Source organism: Schistosoma mansoni, chromosome 6, assembly GCF_000237925.1.
Source record: "Schistosoma mansoni strain Puerto Rico chromosome 6, complete genome".
Taxonomy (NCBI): Eukaryota; Metazoa; Platyhelminthes; class Trematoda; order Strigeidida; family Schistosomatidae; genus Schistosoma; species Schistosoma mansoni.
This window is the reverse complement of record NC_031500.1, coordinates 13047630-13066724: the sequence shown is the minus strand read 5'-3', so window position 1 is coordinate 13066724 and position 19095 is coordinate 13047630. Positions and strand designations below refer to the sequence as shown.

Sequence of the window (19095 nt, the reverse complement as noted above, 5' to 3'; positions counted from 1 at the left end):
TCGTTTCTCTAAAATAAATCTAGATAGTTCAAGCAGAAACGGCGTACGTGGGATGCGGTTTTACTAGATGCAGACAATATGAATATCCATCAAGCATGTTGATCGCCTGTTACTATTCACCCAAGTAAGTTTTCAGAATTTTCATCCGTCAATGCACATTGTTTTCCATTTCGTACATTTACATAATCACGATTTCATGATTTGTTTTGTTTTGAACGTGAGTGGTTTAAAAGCGTTCCGATGATGTGCAATTCTCTTCATGCTTGCATTCAATTTGTCTCCTGAGTCTGTCAAGCATTTCAAATGTGGATATTCGACTCCCTTCTTACATTTTGCCCATAGATCTGTCTGGTATAAAGATACATTCGACTAAGTAAAACGTGTGTGCAAATGAACGACGGATAGTCATAACCTCTGTTTGTTTTGGTTGTTTCTATTTTAGAGTGAAGAGTGGTCCACCATACACTGACGCAACGAACAGAAGATGCAAGTATCTGAATGCGAATCTGAATAAAATAAAAGGCAAAGGGAAGTAGGAGTTAAAGGAAGAGAGGTGAAAAATTAAATCAGTTGTTTCGTTATATTTAATGACAATTTAATCAGTACTAATAATTTTAAATAAATAATGATGCTGCATAATGGTACACTCTTTCCTTACCAATTGTACAGAAAAACATTTCTTTTTTCAATAATCTATGTAAAAGCGATCGATAGTGAATAAGATCTTTGATTGACAGTTAAGTACTCGTCTCCCTGTTACTGTAAACAAACAAGTTTGTGTAGAATATTGATTGTTGTAATCTGAACATCGCTTACACAGTCTTGAAACATAGTAGACACTGGAATCACGATTGCGGATATGAATGAGTCTTAATAATAATAATAATAATTATAATTATAATAATAATAATAATTATAATAATAATAATAATACACATTCTGAAAATAATATTTACAGAATTAACACCAGTTTACAGGCATGATCAGATTGTTATAAAAATCAACATTTAATGTAGAGAGCAAACATGAAATATAAGAAAGTTTTATGTTTGCTGGTTTAGTAATTGATAAATAGTTTATATATTGCAGGCTAATGCAACACCAGGGAACTTGTCATTTATTCTTAAGTGGATAGCCTGATGTTCTGTAAGGTTATTTCTAGTGCCAAAGCGAGTTATTGATAATTATCTACAACTAGAGAAAGTAAGATTAAAGCAAAGAGAACGGAACAACAAAACAATGATAGCAAGTAAGAGGTTAAACACCAAAAGTTCCGACAATCTCACTTGTGGAGTAAGATACACTTGCAGGCGCTAGAGCATATAATACATTTTCAGAGGAGCAAAAGGCATTAATTGAGCGGACAAACAATGGGAGAGAGTTTAACATACGGATAGTTTGAGGTAAATAATTCCAGAGCCTAGAAAACTTACAGGCAAAGTAATTCATATAGAGAGAAGATTTAGAATATGTTTGTTTCGCTAAGGACAAGGAGTTACGAATGTCGTAATGTGAGGCTTTAGCGTATTGAATCGCCTGGTTGGATGTGAAGGAGAGTTTGTTAAGTATTTTGAAAAAGAAGATAATGTTAAGTTTGAGTCTCCTCTTCCATAAAGAGTCAAGCCCTAGTTTACTACACCTCGAATTATATGTCAAGACACTATCAGTTCCAAGAGTACGAAGTGTAAATCGTCTCTAAACTGATTCCAGTCTTAAGTTTTCGAGTTATGTAACCTATAAGGCGTTGAGACTTGGACGTTTGTTTCATTATCTGTTCAGTTAACGACAAGTCGTCGGAGTACCTAAGTCTTATATCTACTACTGAGTGTATCCTAAATAACATTCCACCATTTATGGTAAGATCGAGGTTGAGTGATGTATCACCGAAGCATAACCATCCACATTTAGCTGTATTGAGCTCCAGTTATCATTTTGAGCACCAATGTGCTACCTTGTTAAGCTCCGTGCTGATACAATTTTGAATATTGTTCAGCTCATTTGGAGAAAATGAATACACTACCTTAAGATCGTCTGCAAACATAAGGGACTTACCCACACTAAAACACTCACAAATATCATTAATGAAAACTAAAAAGAGCAAAGGACCTAAGACACTACCCTGAATTACCCCACTTCTAACAGGGACGGCATTCGACAATGAAGAGTTCATTTTAACTATTTGATGTCGATTGCTGAGGAAGGAATCAAACCAGGCTAGTAACGGGTTTTGGACCTCATAAGATGCGAGTTTACCTATGAGAAGTTGGTGGTTGACCATTTCGAAGGCCTTAGAAATGTCCAGGTATAGCACTAATACTAGATATCCTTGGCTACGAAGAGAATAGACTAAATTAAAGAAGTCAAAATGACATGTCATACAAGATTGATTTTTAAGAAATCCATGTTGCGAATCATCAATAAATTGTTCAGTCAATAAATAGTTGGATAGTTCGTCACTAATAATTTTTTAAATAATCCTAGAGATAACTGGAGTAATATTTATTGGCCGATAGTTGTTCATGTCAGTCTTATCTCCGGATTTGTAACGTGGTATGATTTACGCGGTTTTCCAACGGTCAGGATAAGAGCCTGATTTCATAGAGAGAGTAAACAGCTTAAGGAGAAGAAGTGGATTATCTGGACCACCATATTTGTAGAGAAATGATGAAATCCCGTCTGTTCCGTGACCTTTCGAAACCTTAAGCTTATTTATAACCTTATTTATAACTTCCACTATTATCTGGTGCAACAGGAGTTGCAGAGCATGGGGTATAGGTAAGAGCAGAGTTGTTAATATCTGAAGAAATAGAACTTTTTCGAGCTCGTTTTTGTGTCAGTCGAACCATTTTTCTTCAAGGGTTAACTGTATGTTAATATTGATTTATAAACTAGCATATAACGATTTATAAGCACTTTGTAATAAATACCGTGTGATCGTAACGCAAAATTCAAACGTACCGGAAAGGTATAAACATTTATGAAATAATTGTGGTTCATGTATTCATCGATCCACAAAATCAATGCAATGCAAACAAAAATCAAAACGTGAACATAAATAAACGTAAAGAGTAGACACAGTTCACTATCGCCCCACGGAGCAATATAGACAGTAAGGAGAGAATGAGACTTTTGAGAGACTGGTGCATGGATGTATTTTTGATAACATGGTTACAGGTAAGAGCATTTGCAATCAGCACAGCACTCACTAATACAAAGGTTGATTGGACATTTATTTTTGATGGTCTGTGATTCGAGATTGAGTAACAGGCTCAGGTGAGTAACAATGTACAAACGTTTATCAGATTATGGTTTGTACATATCGATAATTATTCAATACGAAATTAAAAATCGATACCTTTTAGTTGTCGAATTCTAACATTTACTTTGGAAATGTCTGCATACTGAACTACCTTACCCTGATAGTTTACTTGTGTGTTAATAGATATTTAATGATGACTGTCCATACAAATCATACATTCATTGATACGAATCAAATGATTAGTGAGTATTTTATATAATGAGAAAGATACAATACAAGTCCACTGCTATATATTTAACCATTGATTCGAAAATCAATCTTCCATGTAAAATGCAATTTTAGAAAATTAACTGAATGATGTCATGCAGTGATAGGTGCCTGGTGTGTCTTATTGTTATTTCCTGGAATGATGATAGTGACACCCAAGTACACTGAGAACCTTTAAACTGATTTTCATTAATTTTCAATGTAAGGGATTGCATGCACAGTAATCAATGTGGTTATAGGATAGGTTGAGTGAAACAATTTCGAACTTCAATTTGACCATTCATTGTGAATGTTTGTCCAACAGATCCGGAGTTATCAAGATAGAAATTAGACGATCCAGTCATATACATAACATAATTTCGTACACATCATGACATAACGACAACAGATATGAATGACAGACCACAATAATACTGTTGTGAAACTTAATAACCGGGTTTCAGAAACGAAATCCATCGGACTGTTACTGAGTAGCTGAGTGGTTCGCCACTTACCTCAGTACCTCGAACTCAGGTCTCAATTTCGCATGTGATAATGTAATTGTGCTCCTGTAGTTTGTCGAATGAACGTTTTTCTATTTCTGATATTTTGATAACTTTCATTGCTTATATATCGACTAACAGTGTAATATAAACTGTAGTATAATGAACTCATTCGTCAACTAATATTAAGAAAGGATAAGACCGATTCATTTACTTATCAAATTTCCAATTAAATAATACCTCAAAAAATAGACACATTTTATTTATTATCATCCCTCAATAAGCAAAAACAGGTGAACGTTGAGTTGTCGAAATCCACTAAACCATTGAGAATGATATTTCGAGTGATTTGATGAAAATCATAAATTATTTAGTCCACCACATGGAAAATATTCAAGGTGTTAATAATAAGGCGAGAAGTTAGTTTGTTATCATGAAAGTAATCGCGAAAAAGCATTGAAATGGTAACGAGAAATAATGATGACCATCACTTAATCTGTTTTACAACATTTCGTCGAAACCTAATGGTAAAGGTGCAAGAAAAAAGGCGATTATGAAAAGATCGGGAAAAAAGGGTCGAGAATGAAAAGACCGCATATTAACATGGATAAGTATGGAAAAGTGAAACAAATGTGTTAAGGATTTCGATTTTAGTTGTTTACTGTCTTTTGCAAGTACAAATAATCCAGAACGCAGTTTTTGAAACGTTTAGTGAAGAGTCTACTTTCATTGAAAACTGTAATTATTTCAAATTCGGTAGTATTTGTTTTGTTCGAATTATCCCACTCATATTATCTGATACTTCTATTCGGTAAGGCAAAGTTAAGAATTTAGTTAGTCTGCTTGATAATTAACTTCAGCTTCAACAGTAGTGAGGTCTAAACAATGAGTCTTTTCACTCAGTGTTGAATGCAATTCTCATTGGATATCCGCCACCTGGTAGTTTAAAAAAAATGATTAGGTTAAACATTTTATGATAATTTCCATAAGTATATACAGCAAAATATGGATCTTCCTCCACTAGATTTTATTTTGAAAGTGATTCATTATTAATTTTAATCATGATTACTTACGTGTGAAAACCTGTTACGTTAACCACATGGTTAACACAGAATATGATATACAACAAACTGCACTTGGACGTATAGAATACCAACAATCGCAAAATAAAAGAAGAAGCAGAAAAGTGATTGCTTGATAAAAGTCAAAAATGTATAAAAAATCTTGAGAATTTCAAGATAATACTGTTTGCTATCAAAAAAATTTGGCCAATCTGCAAGGATGACAGTTAGATTACCGTCTCTCTCTTCTTTACCAGTATTAACAATCGCCTTTAATGTTTATATTATTTGATGTGCTTTCAATCAGCTAGTAAACATTTAATCAACGTTCAAATTATGTTTGAGATCATTAGAAAGTTTTGCTCGCTCAATTCACGGGACTCATGTTCATTCTTACGTAATTACCATTTCATCCATCTATCTCATCCACTTTATATTATTTTATGTGTCTATGTGTGTCTATGTACACTTACACAGACCCATCTCAGTAGTATGTATTCTTTGTTACAGTATTAAGCTAAAATACATTTCGAATGTATTAAAACTTATAACTATAATCCTGTCTCATACTTTATTACATACGGTTTTAGCGTATTAACACATACCGATTATTCAACAAATTTCGTACTCTATTACTATGATCTACGTCAATCAGTAACTCCGCCTGTAGCTCCTCTGGGTGTTACTGCCGGTCCCAAGCCCGGGTAAAGGAGGAGGGTTGGGTATGGGGTTAGCGACCCCATCCCGTAGAAAATCAACTCGCTAAATAAACTCTAACCAGAAAAAATCATTCAAACCATTCAAACTCTGCCCTGGCAGTAGAAAGAATAATTATGACGTCTCATGATGAAAGCCGAGTTCCTTCGGAAGTCATGAGGCCGATGCACCTTCTTACAACCAGAGCGACAATTTTTATAGGTACATGGAATGTCCGGACAATGTCGGAGACCGGAAGAGTTTTCCAAATTGCTGCAGAAATGAGAAAATACAACCTGGAGGTTCTTGGAATCAGCGAAACACATTGAACGTGGGTTGAATAACAACGACTGTGTTCAGGAGAACTTCTGTTACACTCCGGTCATGTAGAAGAAAACGCCCCACATACACAAGGAGTTGCATTGATGCTGTCCAGAAAAGCACATAATGCGCTTATGGATGGGAAACTCATGGACCAAGGATCATCAAAGCCTCCTTCAAAACAAAGAGAGAGGGCATTACAATGAACGTCATCCAATGCCATGCGCCTACCAACGACTACGATGAAGACGCTAAAGACCAATTCTACGACAGGTTGCAGTCAATGTTCGAGAAGTGCCCAACCAAGGACCTCATCATTCTGATGGGAGATTTCAATGCCAAGGTTGGAATGGACAACACTGGATACGAAGACGTCATGGGACGACATGGACTGTGAGAAAGGAACGAAAATGGTGAGAGATTTGCAAACCTATGTGCCTTCAATAAACTGGTCATAGGTGGCACCATATTCCCACACAAAAACATACACAAAGCCGCTTGGATTTCACCGGATCACACTACACAGTATCAAATCGACCATATCAGCATCAACAAAACGTTCAGGAGGACGACGGAAGATGTGAGAACCAGGAGAGAAGCTGGTATGACATCCGATCATCATTTGCTCATCGCCAAGATGAAACTAAAACTCAATAAGCACTGGACAGCAGCGTGGACAACATCACACAAGTTTAACAAGGCCTTTCTTCGAGATGCTGACAAAATCAACAAATTCAACATAGGCCTCTGCAACAGGTTCGAAGCCTTTCATGATCTACTCAATGGAGAGGGAACTACCATGGAGAGCAACTGGAAAGGTATCAAGGAGGCAACCGCTTCAACATGTCAAGAGGTCCAAGTGGGCCAAAAGAAGCACCATCACAAGGAATGGATCACTGTTGGTACACTGGATAAAATTGAAGAAAGAAGGAACAAGAAGTCAGCAATCAATATCAGCCGAACCAGAGCGGAAAAAGCCAAGGCACAAGCCGAATACACAGAGGCAAACAAGCAAGTGAAGAGGAGCATCAGAACCGACAAACGTAAATATGTGGAAGATTTAGCGATGACAGCGGAAAAGGCTGCAAGAGAGGGAAACATGAGACAACTGTATGATACAACAAAGAAACTTGCTGGAAATTACCGTAAGCCAGAAAAACCAGTGAAATGCAAGGAAGGCAAAGTAATCACCGACATTGAAGAACAACGAAACAGGTGGATAGAACACTTCAAGGAACGCATGAATCGACCAACTCCACTGAACCCACACAACATCGGAGCAGCACCCACAGACCTCCCAATCGATGTTGGCCCACCAACAATTGAAGAGATCAGCATGGCCATTAGACAAATCAAGAGCGGCAAAGCAGCGGGACCAGACAACATCCCGGCAGAGGCACTGAAAGCAAATGTAGCAGCAACTGCCAAGATACTCCACATTCTCTTCAGTAAGATTTGGGACGAAGAACAAGTACCAACAGACTGTAAAAGAGGACTTCTGATCAAAATACCAAAGAAAGGCGATCTGAGCAAGTGCGACAACTACAGGGGCATCACTCTCCTCTCAATACCAGGAAAAGTCTTCAACAGGGTATTGTTATACAGGATGATGGATTCCGGCAAAGCAGCGGGACCAGACAACATCCCGGCAGAGGCACTGAAAGCAAATGTAGCAGCAACTGCCAAGATACTCCACATCCTCTTCAGTAAGATTTGGGTAAGAACAAATTGTTTTTGAACACGTAAATGGGGTTTCGGTGAAGTTAGTACACGTCCTTGAAGGCTTTTGTACTACACTACAAATGCTCACTTGTTATCAACCTTATGACCAGTCTTAATGAAATGTTTCGCAATGGAGGATGATGTCTCTCTATCCTGTGGTCTTATTTCACCATTGCAATTCATATGTTTCTGTAGTCATTAATTGTTGATCTGGATTGCTCCTTTCTATGAATGTGTTTCCGCACATACATGTTAATTTATAGACACAATGGGATGTGAAACATCGCTTATATGCTGTTTGAGTTTTTGGTGAAACATAGACATTGTTTTTTAAGTAATGACAAGTAGGACAGCATAAAATGTCATGTTGATGGCTAATACTATTCTATATTTTTTGTTTCACTTCCTAAGAATTTTATGGATTAAAATTTATACAATAATAATATAAGTTGATTGCTTGTGTACATTCTAGTCGAATGAAGAATATGAACCATGATCTTAAATGGAATGATGGAATGAAATCTCTCTCTCTTTTCTTCCATTTCTCGACAATCTACCTGAAAAATATCTATTCAGTAATTGAATTTGCGTCTCGAAGATTATTACTACATAATGTATTCACGATACCGTTGAATTTCAGCAAATGATGATAATCAGAGACAAAAGAGAAAGCAGGAGAATTTCAAAATAGTTCACGCACATATTGGATAATAATATTCGACCTCTTAAAACTCAAAATAAATTGATACATAATTACAATTTGTGTTGATTTTATTTGTGAATATTTTTCATATTTCTACATAAACAATTCGCGATCGAAGATAAGCGGGAATATCACGGATCATACCACTTACGTAGATTTCTGTGAAAATCATTACTTACTTCTGTTACCTCTCGAGGAGAAGCATAAGCTACCCACCAGCAATCTCAGTACAACACTATTCCAAGCAAAACATCACAGTTCTTTCCAGCTGCTATTCATCACAGTCATATCTGCTTCCGATTATCGGTGCATTGTTCAGTTTGGCCCCCCGCATTTATGTTTCCCTTCAGGATTACAAGTTGACATTTGCCACTAAATGCAGTTACATGATTTCCGTTATATACGTCCTATCCAGTAACACTGTCTTTAACTAATTTCCACATAAGATGGAAGCTTATTTTTTATCTCAGACATAATAGACTGTTATTGATTGCGTCCGGATATTGAGTATCATGCACACGAAATTGTTTTTAAAGACTTCTATTTCAAAATGATTGTGGTAGTTCTCCATGTTTCAGCTACATACAATAGGGATGTCTTGACGTTCGTATTGAAGTATGTGACTTTGATTTTGGTCGACAGTTGTTTTGAGTTCCATATGTTCTTCAATTGTAGGAATGCTGCCCTTGCTTTGCCAATCCTCGCCTTTGAGTGAAAATCATAGTAAATTAATATTACATTATTCTCAAATAAACTGTAAATTTCACAAATATTTTGTTCAATCAAAAGAATAAACGGGTTCTAATCAATCTGCATAACTATCTCGCCTTAAATGTTTTAACAGTTAATATTGAATTTGTTCTTGTTCAAACCTCCGTTGTATCATTTTATTTGATTTAGTTCATTCCTAATGTCACATTCTATTGTTTCAATTGACTTGAATTTCAGATCATGAATGTCATGAGTCCTTGTAACCTTGACTCTTTTGACACATTATCTGATTCACTCAAAACGTTCTAATTATTATTACAATTCTCTGACTGAAAGCGGCTGAAATTTCTCCTCATTTATTGCATTAAATTTACATGATTTGTTGGATCATGGCCATTGTTAATGAACATCATAAACAACATTGTCCAACCTCTTACTCAAAACATCTTTGACGTTCCCATATGAAACACTTTGAACGTATTTATGCTATAACTAATGTGAAAATTCATTACTGCAACACTTTACATTCCAAACACAACTTATTTCCGTGAATGGTTATTGTGATCAGAAGTTAACACAGTCATTGTGGATTTGCAACTGTGAAGCCTAATGATTAGTTAGATCATTGAAAGATTGTTGCGTGTAGAGCCAAACCAGTCAATTTGTTATCTATACTCGGTGATTAGTGAAAAAGGTAAACAAGGACTAACTTGTCGTAGGGAATGGTATTATCTGATTCCATTCGACAAATCCAGATAGATCAACTCGAAATGACAAATCTCGAAATAACATCGTAGAACACAAGAGATTTTGATATTATGCTCGGTACTGAATATAGTTCATATTATTTAGTCTCTTTCACTTATAATATACTGATATTACACATATTAGCTGTGAGTTTGAAAAATGTGGAAGCCTCAAGTCACCAAATGAAATTCCAGTTGTTTGCAACTATGGATCGAAGTATATGATTAGAGGAGGATTTATCCATTTTTATTTAGTAGCGGCCAGTATTCAGGGTAACCTGAACGATAGCGAGAATGGTACAGGTCAATTTGTTTTCACTAACACAACAATTTCTTTCAAAGCCAATAAGTTTTCTGCCAAACGATGCCTCTAAATGAATCATTTTACACTGGCAGTACGAAATAAGATATGATAATTTTTCTGTTACGACATGTCCCTGTTAAATATCACCTGACAAAATCGCTAATCAGAATATAGACATCTGTGACCTTGTCCTCATGCTAAACCAATCATTTGTTAACCAGCACGAACAGCCTTGAGTCATTACTGAGTGCTTATTAATTCTCTGTGTACAAGCTCTTAGCCCAATGCATCCCGTTTAGTTCAGAACAAAAATATCAGCCTCTACTGCATGTAGAGTATTTTTCAGACATACGTGGTTTATATACAAGCAGGTCGGACTGCAGCACACTATTAAATTAATAGTAATTATTATACAAAAGCAAGCTATATATATATAAACAGTCACTTAATATCCAATAAAATTATATGTAACAATGGTCGACAAATAATTCTTAGTGGTTATGATTCAATAATTCTTTGTTTGGATATAGCACCTGCGTTCTAATCACCTCACATAAAAATTGGTTTTCCTTCTGAACTACGTTGGATGTTAGAGGTAGTGACTCAAAATAATATCCATTTCATACTAAAAAACTTTAGCATCTATATGTCAAGGCTAAATACATGTAGCAAAACAGACAGTACTGTTATATCAGCGTCGCTTATTCTTATACTCAAAGGAATGAGAAACAACTGAAATTCTCATGACAAAAAGTACGAACACCAAGACTGGTACTAATGAAGAATTGTGAACTTCAATTCAAAATCAAAACAGTCATCAATACAACGGAATCATTGATTCATTCAAATACTACATCCTTCACAGCCGAAATTGGAGTGTAAATGTCTGTAATCGATTGTACGTCATCTTCTTAAGCCCACCTTACATCTGTCCGACAGTGTATTGGATGCAGACTCCGTATTATCTAGAATGTCTTCGTTAGTATTAGAATGAACAGCCGAAATCGGAACAGACTTACCTGATTCATGAAATTGTATACTATTATCAATTCAGTTGTGTAGTGAAATCACTGATATTTAGAATTTGCATCATAGACTGACCAACACTATCGTCGCCCACGAAATAATGTTCTGTCCTTACGTCGCAATGTTATAGCCATTTTGACTTTCCCGTTTTGCATTATCTTCTCAAATCTCAATTACTGTATGTGAGTATTTAAGGATACACGCTGATATACATTTTGAGGCATTCCATCATGTGAATTTGACTTGAATAAAAATTATGATACATATTGTTTTTGTTTTTCCTATTAGAATACACAGATAGATATGCATTGAAATGTGTAATTAACACATGTGCCTTATCTGGGCTTGATTTACCTGCAAAACAATCGAGTGGAAAACATTCATCTACCTCATGCTGATTGGGATAACCTTGTACTTCATTTGGATTCTCTGCCTGTGCAAACTCCATATCTGGGCAAACTGGTTCTCTGACTGCTTTGGGAAAACTTTCTATTCTCTTTGATTCGTCATACCACTGACTAAGGATTCTACTCAACAAACATTGTTTTTGATAATATTTAACATCTGATACAATAATATCAGAAATATGACCAGAATTCGACTCATTCGTAGCATAGTTGTCACATTCATTAGGAATAACATTGGAGATAAATTCATTGTGAGGATCAATGACACTTGATATGATATCAGAATTCGTTACTTCTGAAATACTTCTCTCAAAATTTTTAAGAGTTTCATTAGAGAATAATGGATCATTAAGAAAATCGGCATCTACGGAAACTGAATCTGGTTTTGGTCATGATTTGACTCACTCAACGTATTATTCTCAGACTTGTAAGAAATTTAATCAGAAATATGCAAATTATTACGTCAACCATATCTGGTACAGTAACATGAGAAATTTGATAAGGAGTTAGTTGATAATAAATTTTTGTCTCACAATGATTCTGGGTTTTATTCAACTCTGGACTGTTATTTGACGTTATACCGCTTCTAGAAGTCGTGAATAAGGACAAGTCATCATTAGTAACATCCACTCTAGCATCAGTTTAAGCGAAATGAACCATGGTATTACAAACTGACTGAATGTGTCCAGTTTAACCACATTTAAAGCATTTAAAATTACGAAATACACATGAATTATATGGGTGAAACTTGCCATAGAGCAAGCATTCACCGAACTTGTGCTCATCTTCGTGAACTGCGACGACTTAGTAAAGTAGTGGGATTCCCGATGTTCTGGCAAGTTATTTTATCGAATTTTTCTTCTTAACAGCCTTCCAAATTTGTATGCTTCACATGATCTGACAGTAATTTCTTGAGGGTTACACAAGGGAGTGAAATCGGTTTGTCTGGACGTGCCAAAGTCTTTATAAATTTGTATGCTTCTTTTTTCCATGAATGTAAAGAAATGGGCCACAATCTTAAAATTCTAATAATTCTCCTTGATCATAACCCAGATTTGAACCTCTCCATGTAATCCTCAAAAGCTATAAAATCTGAATGTATATCCAACTGTTCAAAGACAGGCTTCATCTCGACGCCAATGTGATAATTTGAAGTATTTGAATTATTGTATGAACTAAGAATCTCAGCAATAACGCAATTTAATCAAGAAGTATATGATCAGCACGAACGCATTAACTGTATTTGGAATTCAAAATAAAAACAGTCATCAATACAAGGGAATCATTTGATTCATTCAAACACCACACGAACCCATCCGGTAGAAAACCAACTCCCTGAAAAACGCTAACCAGAAAAAATAATTAAAGCCATTTAAACCCTGCCCTCCCAGTTGAAGGAAGAATTATGGTGTCTCATGATGAGGGCCGAGATTTTTGGAAGTCGATGCATTTTCTAACAACCAGAACAACACTCCTTATAGGTACATGGAAAGTTCGAACAATATGGGGGACCAGGAAGACCAGTCAATTAGCAATTTTAAATGAAGAGATACAAAATGGCAGTACTTGGAATCAGCGAAACCTATTGGACACAAGCTGAACAACAAAGGCTATGTACGGGTGAGATGCTGCTGTACTCTGGTCACTAAGAGTGAAATGCACCACACAGTCAGGCAGTTGATCTGATGAATTGGAAATTAGGAAATCATCAAACTGGACGTGTACTAAGTTCGCTGAAAATCTCATTTATGTGTTCAAAAAAGCAATTTATTCTTAACTTTAACCTACCCTGGCGGTACTGATTTATTATCCAGAGTGGTTTGTTTTTGTGTGCTTTATTAATCATTGTTACGACATACCTTTAGCCTGTACAGCTGATCTTTCAATCTTCAGTTGAAAATATCTTCACAGGTATACTACGTGTGATCAGATTGTTCGGAATATATTGCATATATATATATATATATATATATATATATATATATATATATATATATATATATATATATATATATATATATAAATCACATAATCCTGATCACCTTCTTCTCATTTCTCTATCGAAATTTATAAAAAGGGACTAATTATTATAAATACTATTTGTGTACACTACACATGATAAATCTAATTCAATTAGAGATTGAATTTGTTAAACATTACTAATCATATTACATATAAAGTAACAAACATAAAATACCAACTCAAAACAGATCTATGTAAACAAGTTATATAAACAGAAGTGGTAAGATTAATTTCAGGATTGTACTGATTGACGTAGATCATAGAAATAGAGTACGAAATTTGTTGCATAATCGGTATGTGGTAATATGCTAAAACCGTATGTAATAAAGTATGAGACAAGATTATAGTTATAAGTTTTAATACATTCGAAATATATTTTAGCTTAATACTGTAACAAAGAATACATATTACCGAATTGGATCTGTATATGTACACATAGACACATACGCGTCCAAGGTCAAGAGAAGTTACACATAGTATATATAAAGTGGATGAGATAGATGGATGAAATGGTAATTACGTAGAAATGAACATGAGTCCCGTGAATTGAGCGAGTGAAACTTTCTAGTGAATTTGAATGTTGATTAAATGATAACTAGCTGAGTAAAATCAAATCAAATAATATAAATAATGAACGCCACTGTTAGTTATGGTAAAGGAGAGAGATTATTATGTGTGTACATACCTTGTGGAACAGATCGTCACATTTTAAGTTGAGAAGGCCATTTGAGTTCTTATTCCATCACTCATTATCTTATTGAGATATAAACACAAGCCTTATCTATAAATAAGTCACTTTCTGTTCGTTATTTATTCTCGGTTGAATTATTTCAATAATTGAATGCTATCTTAAGCCAAAACATATATCCTTATTTACTAGTGTTTACTGTACCTACTAATTTTTGTGTGTCCAGCCTGACTGTTTTTATTTTCTAACATTTCTCCTTCTAGTCTAACCCTGTAGCCAATATTCCGAAGACGATGAATAAATGCTTGAGTAGGATAGTGAACATTTTGAGAGTGAGATGAGAAGAATATTTTGAAAAATGGACGGATAATTTGAGAATTTAGTTGGGACAGATTCCGAGAAGCATGACGCACTGTTCGTGGGCTCTGAAGGAACCGAAGCGTTTCCACCCACTCAAGACTGATGGGGATTTCTAGAATATGAACGCGGTATGCTACGATTGGACGGTAATAATATATATATATATATTCTGAAAATAATGATTACAGAATTCACACCAGTTTACAGGTATGATCAATTTGATATAAATAGCAACATTAAATGTAGTCGACAAATATGAGATTTAAGACTGTCTTATGTTTTCTGGTTCAGTAATTGTTAAGTATTTTATTTATTACATGTATCATTGCAATCCAATGCATCAGAAAGGAACTTTTAATTTTTTCTCAAGTGGATAGCCTGATGATTTATGAACGTATTTCCTTAAGGTTAATTCTAGTGCCAGAACGACTTATTGATAAATATCCTCAACTAAAGAAAGTAAGAATTAAGCAAAGAGCACCGAACAACAAAACAATGGTCTAGCTTCAATTGATTCACGCTTTCAACTATAGTAAATACTAAATCTCCACAAAACCCCTTCTATAATTAAAACAATGATTGTCAATATATGTCTGTCGGGGTTACCACTGTTCATGTTAGATACTATTCAAAACGAGTGAAGTTCGATGTAAGAGAACAATTGGTTATCATTCGTCATCAAATCTATTAGTGAAACATTCATATCGACTGGTCGAATTGAAGTTCGAAATTCTTCCACTCAACTCAACTTACAACCACATAGATTGTTGTGCACGCAATCCCTTACAATGTAGAAATAATGAAAATAAGTTTAAAGTTTCTCAGTAGGATTGGGTATCACTATCATCATTCTAGGAAAACACGATAAGACAAAACAGCATCTATCACAGTATAATATCATCCGCTTTATTTTCCTAAATTGCATTTTACATGGAAGATTGATTTTCGAATAACTGGTTAAATAAACAGCTGTTGATTTGTATCGTATTTCTTCTTCAACGCCATAAACTCCATAGAAGTTGATCCTTATACCTGACATCTTACGTCATTTTGTGAAGCGTGAGAGATTGAGATTAATACGTGTAATAGGCCTTTCCATGGTGAGTAGCTCGTAGGACACCAGGATTTACTACGAGTTTGAGAGTTTTATATCGCAGTATTTGACCAGTGAAAAAGATCTCCAGTTTCGCCTTATCTATGGCGTTACATAATATGAATTATTCATGAATCTAATTAAAGAGTAGAATTTTGGAAATTAACGACTGCACATAAATAAATGTTTCGATTGAGAGAATGTCTGATGTGATTGATTCAAAGCAATACATTTGATTATATCCGTATATGTATTATCCTCATTGTAATGTTATGATGAAATACACTATGATCGGTCGGAAACAGTAGTCAGACACGTGTGCATGACATAGTATCGTTATCCTAATCCAGAGAGGTTTATTCCTATTGCAGAGTTTGGGAAGAAGTATATGACATGTTTCGCACACACTTAAAAAAATAAATACACTCAATAAATTCCGGTAATATTGTAGTGGACGACAACTTGTTGGAGAAAACCAAGCTCAAAGTATACACTGACAATAAACCATCTTAACACTTCTTCATCCAAATCTGAGGTAAAAATTTGTCATCAACCTGCAAATATTCATTGTATCACTGCGAGGAACTGATGAAAACACATTTTATTGAACCATAGTGCGAAGTGCTAACGATTATTTTCAGAATGTGTATTATTATTATTATTATAATTATTATTATTATTATAATTATAATTATAATTATTATTATTATTATTTAGTGTTTACCTGAGTTGGCATCGTCATTCTAGTGTCTACAATGTTTCAAGACTGTGTAAGCGATGGTTTATTTCCAACAATTAATATTCTACACAAACTTGTTTGTTTACAGTAACAGGGAGACGAGTACTTAACTGTCAATCAAAGATCTTATTCACTATCGATCGCTTTTACATAGATTATTGAAAAAAGAAATGTTTTTCTGTACAATTGGTAAGGAAAGAGTGTACCATTATGCAGCATCATTATTTATTTAAAATTATTAGTACTGATTAAATTGTCAATAAATATAACAAAACAAGCGATATAGTTCTTCATTTCTCTTTCACTAACTTTTTCTACTTCCCCCTTGCCATTCCTATGTCATTCAGATTTTGCATCTTCTGTTCGTTGCGTCAGTGTATGGTGGACCACTCTTCACTCTAAAATAGAAACAACCAAAACAAACAGAGGTTATGACTATCCGTCGTTCATTTGCACACACGTTTTACTTAGTCGAATGTATCTTTATACCAGACAGATCTATGGGCAAAATGTAAGAAGGGAGTCGAATATCCACATTTGAAATGCTTGACAGACTCAGGAGACAAATTGAATGCAAGCATGAAGAGAATTGCACATCATCGGAACGCTTTTAAACCACTCACGTTCAAAACAAAACAAATCATGAAATCGTGATTATGTAAATGTACGAAATGGAAAACAATGTGCATTGACGGATGAAAATTCTGAAAACTTACTTGGGTGAATAGTAACAGGCGATCAACATGTTTGATGGATATTCATATTGTCTGCATCTAGTAAAACCGCATCCCACGTACGCCGTTTCTGCTTGAACTATCTAGATTTATTTTAGAGAAACGAATTTAGGAAAGCTCGTCCAGTGATTAATGTAGATATTTGGCAGTTTCTTCAGTCACATAATTTGTGTATACACATACCTGCTTGTAACTATTGCACTCAAACGTTGAACTACAGGAGTCTGTATTGTGTTTATAAATGTTCGATTCTTCCATCCAATATGCAACAGCTCTACAACATGCACAATCACAACAATCCAACATTTGGGAAACCTACCCTGCCAACTCGGATTGAATAACGGAATTCCGACCAACTGAATTCCATTTACCAACATTTCCAATCGGTTCTTCTTCATATGGATTGCATTTTTTAGACCAACTTTGAGCAGCGGCAGCCAGTTCATCGTCCCACTCCTGATACAAGCATAGAAACCAAAGAAAAGCATTAATTGTGTATTCATGAATAATGTGAAGAAACGCATTCAGATTATAGTGCAAAGCACGAGGCTTCCACATCATCTCAAACTTACAAGAGGCTGTAGTATTTCCTCCGCTGGCACTATGCCCTTTTCGCCACACAGGTTTCGGTATGCTCGATGCTCATTATGTACTTGCAGTATGAGTTGCGCTTCCTCTGCGGTCATCCCGAAGACGGCTTCTAAGAAACAAATGCCAAGCAGTAGTGTGAGCACCATTCTGTGGTATCTGGTTTTTGTCCAAGACGCAGTCATATTTATACCTTTGCTCATATGGATATTGTCATCGCATGTGAACTTTGTATCACCAGACTCAAAGACTCTCACACAACCACATTACATATCAGTTGTCCTCACAGAGTTCTCACTCAGGTTACAATAGTTTTTTCAATTGTATTTGTACTTTATTATTTCGACATGCTTTGAGGTGGTGGGATTGAGTACATATCAGTTGTCCTCACAGAGTTCTCACTCAGGTTACAGAAGTAAGTGTTTTTCATTTTATTTGGACAGCCGCATTTCACAGTAAGTTCCGGAGTCAGATAAGGCTAACTACTCTTCCTCTTTCTCCCTGTCTTGTGGTGATTGACTGGATCATGAAGACCTCAACATCTGACAGGAAGTATGGAATACAATGGACAGCTCAGAATTAATTAGACGATTTTTACGTCGCAGTTGTTCTGGCCCTCCCATGTCATACTCGCCGACAAATACAGAAAAGCGAGAACCTCGAATACAACACCTTATTCACTATCGATCGCTTTTACATTGAAGACAGAAATATCTTTCTGAAAAATTGATGAGGAAAGAGTGTAACATTATGCAGTATCATTTATTAAAGATAATGTCACTGAACACATTGGACCGAGAAAGGGGGTCAGACATGAGTAAAATTAGAAAGGAGTGCCCAGAACAGAGTGGGTTGCTGAATGTTTGTCAGTGGACTATGCTCCATTGGGCGTCACAGGCATAGGTATGTAAGTAAGTAAGCAAGCACTGATTTCATTTTGAATAATTATAACAGGACAACTGACCTGATGCCGGTTCTTTATTTGACCTGTTTGCAGCATCAGTCAAATTACGCTTGACGGAGAAGATTTGGAAGATGTGAAAACCCTTACATATCTGGGCAGCATCATTGATGAACACGATGGATCAAATGCAGATGTGAGTGCGCGGATCGGCAAAGCAAGAACAGCATATTTACAAGTGAAGAACATCTTGAACTCAAAACAA

At 35.4% G+C, this 19095-nt stretch overlaps 1 protein-coding gene across 1 annotated transcript; it reads right to left on the bottom strand.

The window, feature by feature from the left end:
• Window positions 1-438: 438 nt before the first annotated feature.
• On the bottom strand, window positions 439-18132 carry Smp_160250 (venom allergen-like (VAL) 23 protein; the record flags this gene model as incomplete). The annotated part of the gene is made up of 5 exons (XM_018798313.1): window positions 439-538; window positions 17284-17324; window positions 17525-17615; window positions 17661-17731; window positions 17914-18132. 5 exons carry the CDS (start codon window positions 18130-18132, stop codon window positions 439-441), a joined length of 522 nt encoding a protein of 173 aa, XP_018653267.1.
• Between the last annotated feature and the right edge of the window lie 963 nt (window positions 18133-19095).